General features: G+C 41.5%; 1 protein-coding gene across 2 annotated transcripts in view; it reads right to left on the minus strand.

Annotated features, from left to right (window-relative positions):
• PCSK5 (proprotein convertase subtilisin/kexin type 5) overlaps positions 1–14,133 on the minus strand; it is a 213,173-nt gene that overhangs the window by 162,550 nt on the left and 36,490 nt on the right. For both annotated transcript variants that reach the window (XM_033164114.1, XM_033164112.1), the window contains exon 3: positions 7,125–7,238. In XM_033164114.1, the coding sequence (XP_033020005.1) occupies positions 7,125–7,238 (114 nt within the window). The remainder of the gene's footprint in view (positions 1–7,124; positions 7,239–14,133) is intronic.

The raw sequence follows: 14,133 nt of genomic DNA on the forward strand, positions 1-14,133 counted from the left end.
CAGCTGTTCCCCTGAGCTCTTTAGCTGTTCTAGTCCTCCGGCAACAGCATCCCAGCAGAGGCAACTGTTTGTTGCTGGCTTAGGCTGGATGCTGTCTCATCTGGAAAAAACAACAACTTCTAAATATCCTAAATCATTGTGCTCTGGAACACTTAGTCATAGAACCGACCAGAGGGGAGGCAAGCCTGGAGTTAAATCTTTTTATTTTAATTTTATTGAAAATGTTAATTAAATGTTGCAATAATCATAGCAAAAATAAGTTTTGAGTCTGAAATTATTACAAACAAGGATCACCAGCATCCAAAAAACCATAACAATGAATTCACAGCTTGTAATACCTTGCACTTATGTGTAGCTTTCCAGAATGAGTGTTGAGAAAATGAGGGCTGTAAATCTCTCATGTGACAATTTTCCTATGTGAAAAAAGGGAATCAGATCTCATCTGACTTATCCTGCTGGGTTTCACCTTGGGCTAAACTGCACTGATGTTATTTTCTCAGTTAGTGCTATGTGCCATATTTCATAGGTTGGCATACCATCTACTGAGTGAAAAGCCTTTCTTGGATTTTCAAAAGTGCACCATCTCCAGTCAAGCAGCAATCAATAACTGTATTATAATCTCTTCATGGACCACATACTGTATATGATTGTATCATATACCGGTAAATGTTTAGATCACACCTTTCACTAGTAATTTTTTTGTAAATTTTAGAATTCCCAGTGTGTCTGCATTTGACTTTTAACTTTGCTCTTCCCATAAGCAAATAATTTTTATCTGCCTCACTCTCCCTCCAAAAATGTTATGTTTCTCTTAAATATACTTCCCTAATAACTGATTTCATGGCATCCCATATCCCATATCCCACATCCAATACAAGGTTAACATCCAGGTAAAGGTAAAGGGACCTCTGACCATTAGGTCCAGTCGTGTCTGATTCTGGGGTTACAGCGCTCATCTTGCGTTATTGGCCGAGGGAGCCGGCGTACAGCTTCTGGGTCATGTGGCCAGCATGACTAAGCCGCTTCTGGTGAACCAGAGCAGTGCACGGAAACGCCATTTACCTTCCCACCGGAGCGGTCCCTATTTATCTACTTGCCAGGGGCGTTCCTAGCCCCTTGGTTGCCCGGGGCGGGAAGCCAAGAGGCACCCCTGGGGGCGGGGCATCGCCGCGTGTGCGTGCGTCATGACGCACGCACACGCGGCGACGCTCCGCCCCCGGGGAATGCCGGGCGGGGGCTTTTGGAGCCTTTTTGGGCTGCAGAGTCCTGAAGCCGCTGCTGTAGCACAAAGGGGGTGCTACAGCAGCGGCTTCCGTACTCTTTGCAGCTCTAAAAGGCTCCCCAAGCTCCCGCCCGGCATCCCCGGGGGCGGGGCATCGCGCCGTGTGCGTCATGACGCATGCACACACGGCGACGCCCTGCCCCCGGGGGGTGCCGGGGGCGCGGGCTTTTAGAGCCTCTGCAGCCCGCGAAAAGCCGCTGGAGGGCGGGTGCTCTTTTGGGTGCTGCTGGGGCAGAGCCGCAGGAGCGGCCAGCGAGGGGGGTGACACCCCGACTTGCTGGCGGCCCCTGCGGCTCCACCCCGGCAGTGCCGAAAATAGCCTAAAAAGAATACTAAAAAAAAATTGTAGAAAAAAAGCCCAGTGGGCGGGGCGGCCCCCGATGTGTCACCCCCAGCAGGGGCGCTGCCTGGGCCCCCCCCCTGCGACGTCCCTGCTACTTGCACTTTGACGTGCTTTCAAACTGCTAGGTTTGCAGGAGCGGGAACCGAGCAATGGGAGCTCACCCCATCGCGGGGATTCGAACCACCAACCTTCTGATCAGCAAGCCCTAGGCTCTGTGGTTTAACCCACAGCGCCACCCGCGTCTAGAGTGCTATTCAAATAAAAGCATTCCTTTAACTTGGTTGACAATTTTTCTTGAATTAATTGCTTTGACAATACTGAAGCATCCAATTGCCAAACTGTATGTTTCCCCACTTTACCTCTACAGTAATGGCTGCATGATCCAAAATGAGCACTGTACCTATATATGCATTTTTGTATCTCAGTCAGTTGTAATTAATTGAACCGAATTTTATCAGTTGGGTGAAATTCCCATACAAAACCATGCAGCTTCTCATGTACTTTGAAATAATTTTTTGTTTGGGCCACATACTGTGGCTCAGGTAAGCAGGCAATCACCCATGTGGCCCTGCCACTGGAAACAATATGTCTCTAAAATAAGACTGGTTTAAAAAATACTCTCTTATTTTTAAAACTGGCTGAATACAAAAAGTTTGTTAGTGAAATATGGAGTAAAGTAGCTGTGTGCATAGAGAATACTTTGTCACTTTATCATGATCTGTTTGAATAGTTAAACCTCACAGAAATGCTGCCTATAATAAATGATACGTAATTTGAAAGATGATGAACAAAATGGTATTGTCATTCTGGAAAAAGGATACATGCAATTTATGGGAATGAAATAATTAAGACCCTCACATAAATTATGTCTGTATTTATCAACAATTTCTGTTTATTAGGACTTTGGAGCCATTAAGGTGTATTGGTTAAGCAGACAATGGTTTGATGCTCATGTACCACTCTATTAATTTTTCTCTGCTACAGCAGTAATGAGTATATAATGAGCTGCTGTACTTTGAAATACTTACGATGTTCATGCTAACAACTCTAAGATGTGGTTACTGAGAATGCATACTGATCAGGAGCTAAACATCAATAAAGTCAGCAAATAAGTCTATGAGCTCAGTTTATTACACACTTTGCCCTCATGATTTGCAATGCCTCAAGCAAACATGAAAAAGGAATATACTGGCCAAGGGTCAAAGAACTGTAAAACTAGTTCTATGAGCCAATGGGAGCTTTAGAGTTATTTTTCTCAAACAGTAGCTCCCCAACAATACTCCACAGCAAACAGAGGGGAGTTTCAGAGGCAACTTGTGATACGTCTCTTCTGAAAGCCTAAACAGTTCTTTGAATCTGGACCAGTATTTTTCATTTAAAGGCCATACACAGTGCCAGTGGAATTCACAGGCATATCAACAGTGTAAACTGATGCTACGATAAGCTAAAGATCCATCACCCTTGACATTTCTTTCTCCCTTGCAGAGTTCAAGATGCTTGTGGCATTTTATTCAGCAGGTTCAGAAGCCTGTAAATAGAACTTTTGGCAGCTCCCTCCAAGAATTCAGTTCACATGCATTTTTTTAAAAAAAACAACAACAAGAAGAATTCTTTTAAGAGACGTGTCCATTCGTACTCCTGAAACACATGTGAAAAAACTGAAAATGTTCATCGTAAAACAAATTGAGCTTGGGTGACCTCTCGTAAGCTGCTTTTTCAAAGTGAATCCATAGCTGGGACTATAAAGTTTTCTTTCAGCCAGAGCTAGGGCTCACCAAAGTTTAGCAACGAACATGCTTTGCCAGGACACAAAAGCTAGTGTGTGTAACCATGTTATTTTGTTACACACACTTTGCACACATTGACCTGACTCACACATGATGCTAAGTCAGAGGCTGCCAAACGTTTGGGGGCAGTGGGCTAGATTATTTCTCTCTAAATGTAAAATCAATAGTCATAAGTGAAGTGTCCAAAAATTACTGAAACCCCACACTATATTAGGGACTGGGCAGAGCAGGAATGGTGGAGACTGCCTCCCCAGCCCGACCGTTCCAGAGAAGAAGATGACAGTTCAGAATTACAACAGGGGTTTGAGGGAGGTGACAGCTCAGAGGCAGGTGAGGGGGAAAGCTGGGAAATCATGGGAGAGGAGGAGGAAGAGGAAGCATCAGGGGGTGACAGCTGATGGACACAGGGTCTTTAGAAAGCATTCCAGACCCCCAATCCCAGAACCCGGTGAGCCTTGAAAGTAGGAGAGCAGAGAGCTCAGAAGCAAAGGGTCCTCAGCGCCACCCGTAGGGGAGATGATGACAATGATGCATGAGGAAGTGGGAGAAAAGGGGAGTGGAGAATCACTCGGGACAACGCCATTATTCCAAGAGCCTGTGTTCCAAGCCTCTCTCTGTAAATATTGAATAAAAAGCAGATGGCAAGGACTTTTCCTTGTCTTATCTGTTCCTGGCAACCTGCCGTGGGGATTGTTTCCTCTGCTGTCTGACACACTATATACCAATAAAAAATTTAAAGTGAAACCATCTCCTTCTCAGCAAGGAGAAAAATATCACCTGATAGCCACTAAACTTAGTGTTACCACCTGGACCACCATATAAGTAATTTCCCCCACCTTTTTCAATGTATATTTCGTTGCAGGTTTCAGCGGATTTTCTCTTTAAAACCCACACAGAAACAGAACAGCACAGACTTAGTCCCATCCAAAGCTTTTTTTTCCAGCTTGAACTCAGTTCCAGCACCTCTCGGGTGGGCACCATTGCTATTATAAAAGAACAAGGGTGAGTTCTGACACCTCTAGAAAAATAGCACTGGTTTTGTTCCTATGTAAAACTGAAACAAATTAACATGGTAATGGGCTCATCCATCCCTAGTCAAGATTAAATGTCGTATTTCTACAATTTTGTGTGAAAAATGCTAGTTTAATGAATATTGGCTCTGGGGACACTTTACTAGAAAATTATTTACTGCTGATCATTAAGAAGTACAAATGTATACACATCATTCCCATTATTTAAAGATACATGTGTGGCCTCAATTTAAAATGGTGTTTGAGATGAAGAAAGGTGATGTGAATACTCTGATCTGCCATTTAATCTGTTGTTTGTTTAGTTCTTCTCTTGGGTAGACTTATCAAAGCATGGCTTAGAGAGTCTTCAGAAGATCTATCTGGTCTTTCCATCCCATCCCACCCACACACCTGAATGTCAGATCTGTGCACACCAGAACCTGTACTTGGATCCAATTTAGGCTTGAGCGCCAGCTGCCACCCCACTTCCCTGCATAAAGATGATGCTGTGCCCAAACTACAAAATACTACGTACCATATTTTTTGTTCCATAAGACGCACTTTTTCCTTCCTAAAGGTGCCGGGCACGGGGTGGTGGAGAAAGCAGCGGGGATGCTGCTTTCTCCACCACTCTGCACCCTGCCGCCGATCCCAAAAGCAGGCTTTTGCGAGCGGGAAGCGGCGGGGAGGAAGGAGCAGCATCTCCACTGCTCGCCCCCCGCGCTGAACGCGACGAGAGGCGGTGGCGGAGATGCTGTGCGCAGCGCTATCTGCTCACCCCCGCTTGCTTTAAAGGGGGCTGGAGGCGAGGGGAGAAACGGGGGGGGATTTCCCTTGATTCCCCCCCCCCCTTTAAAAATAGGTGCGTCTTATGGTCCGGTGTGTCTTGTAGTCCGAAAAATGCGGTACATTTGAATGCAGCATCTCCAGGATCTTACACTCCAAACTCTGCTTTTCCTATAGCAATTCTACTCATAATGAGTTGTAAAGATGGAATTCTTTTCAGATGTGACCCTAAATTAATTTAGACTAATAGTATTTATTCCAAGCAACTATGTTTATGAGCAGCATATGAGATAGCAGCATGCAAAGCATCCTGAGCTATGTCCCTTAAACAGTAGGAGTCAACAGAATTATAATAAAGATCATCTGAGAAATATGAATGAAAGGTCTTTTGTGAAGAAGTTGGAACAATAAACTTAGATCAGATCTTTTCATTGCTAGGCTATTTGTTAATCAAGATCTGAACAATTACACAGTGGTATATTACTATTTTAAACATAATGCTGTTATAGCCACCAATGCAAACACTAGTTACTAATAAAACTTTCTAAGTTGTTTGTTTCTGCACCATTTGCTCAAAAAAATGGGAAAGAATTTCATCTGCAATGATATTTCCCTTCATAAAACAACAACACAATATCTGGAAGGATTAATTAAACTTATCACCTGGAGCTACTTGTTGAAATCTCAGACCAACTGTTTTACCAGCAAAGTGACACCTCAATCCAGTCACAATGAGTTCCTTGAAATAAAAACATGTTGGATGGGCAGGGCTGTGCATTGCCCCCTCCAGCCTGATCTTGCCATGTTAAACAGCAAGGTCTGAATGTTTGCTTGAAAAGCTTGCAAGTCCCCCTGCATGGCCAGCATTCCTGATCCCAGGGAGCCTTGAAAGCAAGCCAACTGATTTAATGGGTCTAAGGTGAAAGAGGCAGGGTTGGCACACACAGCCCCCGGCATCTCCAACACACTTTAACTTTAATAATGCCTGAATAGGGCTTGGGAGCCTTGAGAATAAGTATAACAAAAGATAGTAGAGAATTTTATATGGAAAAATATAAACAAATAAAACAGCAAATTAAAAATTGGAAAAATTAGAAAGGTTATAGCAACAGTAAAAGCAAGCTTTGATAAGGCTCATTCAGAAGTGTTACCTTAAGAATCCCTAATAAAACTACACTGTTCTTTGTGTCCTTCTTAAAATGGGCATTGATGGGGAAAGATAATATATTCTTTGGGAGGCCAGCATTCCACGTCTAAATATCAAATTCCACCTTTGTACTTACCCACCAAACTTCTGATTGGGTGGGGGACAGAGAAAACAGCCTTAAAAGCAGAGTCATCTTATTGGGCAGGTTTATAACCAAGGGGGTGATTCCTGAAATACTATGACCTTCAGGATTTTAAGAGTAAAAACCAGAACCCTGAATTGAGCACAGAAAACCCCGCAACCAGTCATATTGACCAAGGATTGACATAATGTTATGTGACCTGCTGACTCCAGACCAAACCCTTGTGGGCTGCTTTTTGCACCTACAGAAATTTTCAGACTTTGTTTGCTCCATATAAACTGCATTGCAGTAATCCAATTTGGGAGGAAAGGAAGAAGCTTGCACTAATGTTGGTCAGAAAACCACAAAAGTACCATATCATCACTCTGGGATCTATGCTTCTTCTCAAGAAATTATAGCTTTAATTAAAGATAAATGCAACATCCTTCAAGGAAAGAATTTCTCTTTGCTAACACAGGTTCTCTTCTCCCTCTGCCATGATAAAACCTAATGCATTGGAATTCTATACACAGGTCCTGAATTGGTAACAGCTCATATGATCAAGTTTCATAATCTTTATTGCTTCACATAAAACAAGGTTATGGCATTCTATTCTGTTTAGTCAAGAAATAGCCTGTATGAACTTACCATGTACCACATACTTTGCCATTTGGGATCATTAAAATACACGGGTTGGATGCCACCAGATTTGTAATCCCTCTTTATCCTTATTTTTACAACCTGCTGTTCTATCCATTCCACCTGTCAATAAAGAAAACATGTGGTAAATACCAAAACAACACCATGGTTCTCCTAAATAAATATATAAAATCTGCAGTTGTTTGTTCCAAAAAAGGAGCTGAATACATTTCTTGGTGCAGAATACGTACTTAATTTGCTTACCTCCCAATCAATCAATCAATCAATCAATAAAAGGGGGCAGGCTTTCGGTGGGGTTGGGGAACCATAGACAATCCCAGCCACCATTACACTCACCTCGGAAGAGCATTCAGAGGTGCAGAGAGAGTGTGTTTTGACTATATGCGATTTTGGTTTTAAATGCTATCCCCAAAACGTAACTCCCATATAAGTTCCAGTTACAGGTAGGTAGCCGTGTTGGTTTGCCATAGTCAAAACAAAATAAAAAATAAAAAAAATCCTTCCAGTAGCACCTTAGAGACCAACTAAGTTTGTTCTTGGTATGAGCTTTCGTGTGCATGCACACTTCTTCAGATACCTGAAGAATGCACACAAAACCTCATACCAAGAACAAACTTAGTTGGTCTCTAAGGTGCTACTGGAAGGAATTTTCCCATATAAGTTGAGAGTCAACTACACAGCAAATGATACATAAATGTCTGTTTAAAAATAATGATTTTGTGAAATAGTTTATGTATTTATTGTATCCCAATTATACATAGCCTACTCAGATCTGCAAGTCAATTCTGTGCATTCAGAATCTTCATTTCTGACAATAAGTAACTTAGTCTGAAAACATGACCCGGAACCTTGATCATCTTCTGTTTGGCATCCCTTTTAAGTTACTTGTTGTAATTTAACCTGTTGCTCATTGTTCAGCGATTTACTTTCCTGGAAAATGTTTTATTTTTAAAATGCTTCTGAACATTCATTTGTGCATGAAGTTTGATAAACAATCACTTCTGAAGCGAATTGCTACCTGTTTTTTGTTCTCTTTCTTTTGAATGGAATGTTACCATAGCCACAATGAAACCTTTTGGTATATGTTACAAGATTAGATATTGATGAGAGCAGAGAACACAAAACAGAACATATAATCAAAATAACAATAGTCTCTCATTTAAAAAAAGAAATATAATCACTTCCCACATGCAGCACATCAAAACCAGTGTAGATTATTATAAAGTGTATCACAGAACAGTTGCTAACCTGTTCTTTTCACATTATATCTAAGAAATGCATCTCTGAATCACATTGCAATACAAATGTGGGGTTTTTTAAACTTCTGTCAAAGGAAGTTCTGAGGCTTATGGAGTAGCTGGCATATGTTTACGGGAAATTTACTGCACTTTATTCTGCAAACCTATCGACCTTTCCTGTAAATATCCCAGTTTGGATTTCCAGGATTTTGCAACCCTTGTGCAGGGTGACTTTTTTAAGGTCAGCAATAGCAGCTGGAAGCAGAGTTCATCCAGGGCTGAGAAAACCAACACACAGCAGCAAAGGACAAATGCACATTTGATATTTCAAGTGTTTCCTACAAAATAATAAACACTACTGATTCCTTATGTGTCCTGTGTAATCTGAACATGAGTGGCCTTCTTTCAAGGTATGCCATACGGCCTGCAGCATCACTTAGAATACAGAGGCCACCGTGCACAACTGGAAGTGGCTCCTACATGCACACATCCCTTCAGCTCCCATAAATTCTCCCTCATGCCACAGAGATTTGAGTAGACTGACAACTGCAAGAACTGAGTTAGGAATGGCTCTGTTGCGTTGAGCTTTTTGGTGTTAGCTCCTGTGTTATACCTATCTCTGCTATTTCTACTTGTTCAAACTGGTTGTTGTTGTGTTGTTGTTTTTTTTTTTAAAAAAAAAACAAGTCCTGAGTATTCCTCCATCCCTGCTTTACTCAATTGTGTGCCATTTTTTTTTAAAAAAAACAAATTTTTCATCTGTGTCCCTCCACTCTTGCTTTTCTCAAACTTCTACCATTTTCTCAAACTTCTACCATTGTTTCAGTAGAGGGAGAAGTGAGAAACTCTTCCATTCCTTAGCTGCCTTATATGAGAGAGATAAAGAGCCCTCAAATATTCTATAGCACCTTCCCACAATCATGAACTTCACTCTGGGTACCATGCGTTATCTTCAGCACGAAGTTCCAAATTCAGTGCAGTAAGTAATTCAGAAAAGTTATTTTATTAACAAGCAAACACCCACATGTGTACAACATCCATCAACTTAAACTAACATTCTCTAACTTAATAAACTAACAGCCTCGCTCTTAAAATCCTATTCATCTTAAAGATACAGTATCATATATTACCATCAGTTGTGAGTGCAAAAGAGGCTGCAGAACAGGAGAGAGGTGGGAATGGGGGTGATCCGTGTGCAACGGAGAGTTGTGAAAAGTAAGGAGCCGGGGAAAGGAAATAAAGTTGAAAATGGGAGAGCAAAGGAGGTTGCAAAAAGAGAAGGGAATAGCAGGCTTGGGAATGGGGTTAAAGATGAAAGCAAGGGGGTGAAAGGATCTGAAGACTAGGAGGGGGTGATGGCTTCAAAGTCGAGCGGAAGATGGAAAGAGTGCTTGGTGGGCGTGGGAGATGCAGGAGGTCACAATGGGGTGGTTTATGTGCAAGGGAGGTTGCACAAAATGAGGGGGTGAGCTATAGACATGGGGTGAAAGTGAAAACGGGCACGCACAAAGCAAGGATGCAGAAAGGAAAAGTGGCTTCAGGAATGTGGTTGGGAAAGTGAAAAGTGAGTTTAGAAGTTGCGTGGGGTGGGGAGGCCTTTTTTGGCAGCCCCTGGTGGTTATCCTCCATGGCTGCATTTATTTACTGGCTTCACAAGAGACTTGAATCATTTTTACTAGAAGCCTTCTAATTATATTTAATTATATTTTCAATTAAATATATTGTGTGTATTAAATAATATTAACTATATTGTGAACTCTTTAATTTACAATATGGAAATTTAATTCAGTACACAGCTCGCAGGTTTTGTATCGAAGTACTCTTATGGCCCACTTGGTCTGAGAGGTTAGACCACCCTGCTATAGGGGGCAAATGTAGGGGGAATAATGGGGGCACAAGGAGCAAAGTGGGAAAGGGGGCAGACCCTAGTACTGCCAAAAAATTAAAACCTACATACTGCACCACAGTACTTAAAGGTAGCCAGAACCAGTCTGCTTTGGCATGTGTCGGCCTGTATGTTATCTTGCCTTATTTTCTATAATTCCTAATATTTGAGCAAAGCTGATAAAATGCTGATAATCAAAATAAATTTATTCCCAGATGGGTATAAAATAAGTAAAGATAGTTGCAACAAATTTAGCCAACTGTATGTGTTCCAAGTGATGTGGGATTAGTGTTGGGGAACTGCTTCTTTTGGATTTTTAAGTGAGTTCCACCGTGTGCTGGGTTAGTTTTAAAATTGTTTTTTGTAATTGCACTGATGATATAGGTGGAGCTAAAGCAGAGAATCACTGTCTTCAATTTATAAAATGTGTCTTAATTTGCACTCAGTCCACAGAGTAACTAAGTTGAATTGCTATATAATAAGTGTCAGTGGGTTTTCGTCTTATTAATGTCAGTAGTTTCCTATGAATAATTTATGGATGTATGGACACATTTCTCTAATAGCTGATATTTTTAAAGTGGTTTCTTAAAAGTGTTTTCATTTCTGAAATATCAATAGTTTGAAGCTCATACGCCAAGAAGAAGAAGAAGAAGAAGAAGAAGAAGAAGAAGAAGAAGAAGAAGAAGATATATGGAGTAATTGATTATACAGATTTTCATTTCTGGAGAAAATGAGAGGCTGCAAAAACAAGGCTTCTTCACATTTAAATATTTCATAATGTCACACTTAGCTGTAGGAATACCGGTAATTCTGCACATTTTCTCATTCAGTTCAATTCCGAAAGTTCTATATTTCTATTTCCTGAATGTCTAGAAATCAAAGCCAAGCCAGATTGAAATTTAAATAATTGTTTAAAATACATTATTTCCTGTCTTGTCATCTCAGAGATCGCTTTTGTATTCAATGCAGTATTTTATAAAGGCTCTTCTAGTGGATAAGTATTGTCCCAAGTTAACATTAAAGGGGACTTTAAAAGAAAAAAAGAAAAGAAAAACAGAATAAGATGCAATTTTTCATGAAGCAAAGCAGTCCCATTGAGTCATCAGCTTGCTCTTAGGAAATAAAGGCTTACAATATACCAAGGCTGCAATCCAAAACCCCAATCCACCAGAGTGGAAAGGTTTGCTTGAGGCAAAGGTGTCCATCCAACAAGCCTCCGCCACAGCATCTCACTGTTTGCCTGGCAAAGGATCTGTGTGATCCTGAACCAGCTCTGCTGCCACCACATGATTCAGCAATGGACCAAATCCAGGTCTCTTTGTTGCACTAGCAATGTAGTGTAGTGCAGGAGACGGAGCCTGAGAAGGTGCACGGCCGGAACCTTCTCAGGCTCTGTACGCCTGCCTGCCTCCACCTGGGTGGGCTCCCTTTTCCTCCCCTGAACGCTCAGGTGGAGGCAGGCAGGCAGGTGGAGCCTCAAAAGGTTCCAGCCGAGTACCTTCTCAGGCTCCGCCTGCACCTTTGCACCTGTCTGCAAGCAATTTGATCTAGGAATACATTATGGCTCCCCGGCCATCACCATGTATTGCCAGCTCAAAATGTCTGAAATCGGTATTGCGATCTGAACGCCATACTGATTTCAGACAATTTTCCAATATATCATCCAGCCCTACTTGGCACAGCATCATATAATGACCACTAGGTGTGTCATCTATGCAGGGCCATGGGGGATGAGGCCCCCTCAATATTCTGCAGCTAGGTGGGGCCCGTCACGCACTCCCACGGCTGCCACTAGGCCCCATTGGGCCCCCTCCCACCGTATGACATCACATGCACACTGCACCCCCATATTGGGCAGAACCCGGTGCACCTGATGACCACATACAAAAATAGGATCAGATACTCAATAAAGAGGTAATCTGGAAGTGACCACTGACAAAGAGATTTTTTGCTCCATAAGATGCACTTTTTTCCTCCTAAAAAGTAAGGGAAAATGTCTGTGCATCTTATAGAGCGAATGGTGGTCCCTGGAGCTGAATTGCCCAGGGGCCAAAAGCAGGTCGTGCTTTTTTTTTTTTTTTTTTACAAAGAGAGAAGGGGGTGTTGAAAGGAAGCCACTGAACAGCTGGTCAGCAAGCAATCGGGAGAGAGATAAGGCTCCCTTTCTACCCTGCCCCCTTGCCCAGGTCTCCATCGTTGAATGTTCTGCAGAGAAGGATGTTTGTTTCCCCAGTGACATGTGACTGGCTGATTAGATTATCTGTCTGAAAACTGTAGAAATGGTCCCTTTCCTTTCCTAAAGAAGCTGCAGAACTGTGAGCTGATCTTAAAAAAAACAGGGCTTTTCCCTTTGCAAAAGAAGCTGTACAACTGTGAGCTGATCCTCAAAAAAAACGGGGCTTTCCCCCTTTCTTCCTCTAAAAACTTGGTGCATCTTATGTTCGGGTGCGTCTTATGGAGCGAAAAATACGGGTAACCCAAAGAAGCCCCACGCTATTTTGTTTATAGCCAGGCAGTTGTGAGTGCTTGGAATCACCTATTCTAGGCAAGGATCCCCCCATCCCCACTATGATTTGATGTATACATGTTGATAGTATTGGGGGGGCGGGTTCCCTTCTGTTTTCTATGGAATGCTTCCGGTGTTTAAGGCGATTATGTATGGCTAGCAAAATCCAGGGACAAAAAGAGAAGAAGAAAGAGCTGTGTGTTGATAAAATAAGCAAAGAAGAAAGAAAGAAAGAAAGAAAGAAAGCAATTAAAGAAGAAATCAATCAAAGAATAAGAGATTAATTTAAAAAAACAGGTTAGGGGAAAGAAAAAACAGAATTTATTGCAGAAGTGAGAATTCTACTCAGCCTTGAGGTATTTCATGGGCAGAGAGACGAGTGAGGAGAGTGTCAATTGGAGACAGCCACTGACAACTGAAAAAAATAGTGTGAACAACTGCAGGTAATTGTCCATAAGCAATATAGATTCTGTCTGATATTGGCTTTAAAAGAGGCTTAGACAAATTCATGGAGGCTAAGGCTATCATAGCTGCTAGCCTTGATGGCTATACTCAGTGCCTTCACAGCTGGGGGCAATAAAGCTTCTGAATACCAGTGGCTGGAAACCACAGCAGGGGAGACGGCTCTTATGCTCAGATCTGGCTTCCTGGTTTTGAAAAGTCATCTACAGGTGAAACTCAAAAAATTAGAATATTGTGGAAAAGTCCATTTATGTAAGCAATTGTTTTCTTTTTTTTTTTTTAATAAAGATTTTATTATTTTTCCATATGCATATATAAAGAAAACAAAACATACACCAATACACTAAAAATACAAAATACAATAAACAATAAACAAATCAAACAATAACACACTAAACATAAGAAAAACACATACAAACCTGTCTAAACACTAATCTTTATCTCATTCTTATTTTATCTTCTAAGCATAGGTGGGACTTCCCCCACCCCCTCCACTGCATTGTTATTCCAATATACTTTAGGTAGCTATATATCTACTTTCATAACTATTAACCATCTTATTTGTCCTTAGATTCCTTTACTAAAAACATAGTTCTTAATCCATTCTCCAAATCTTCAGACATTCTTATTTATATCTTATATTATAAAATTCTTACCAAATCTTTAACTTAGATTTATCTAGCTAAAGCCTGTTCGATAGCTAATTCTGCTCAGATATTCAGTTTTACACCATTAACTAAGTAATCCTTAAATTTCTTCCAATCCTTCGACACCTTCTCCTCCCTCTGGTCTCGGATTCTCGCGGTCAGTTCAGCAAGCTCCATAAAGTCCATTAACTTCATCTGCCATTCTTCCACCGTTGGGATCTCTTCACCCTTCCAGTTTCTTGCCAGTAAAATTCTAGCT

Source organism: Lacerta agilis, chromosome 11 (assembly GCF_009819535.1).
Source record: "Lacerta agilis isolate rLacAgi1 chromosome 11, rLacAgi1.pri, whole genome shotgun sequence".
NCBI lineage: Eukaryota > Metazoa > Chordata > Lepidosauria > Squamata > Lacertidae > Lacerta > Lacerta agilis.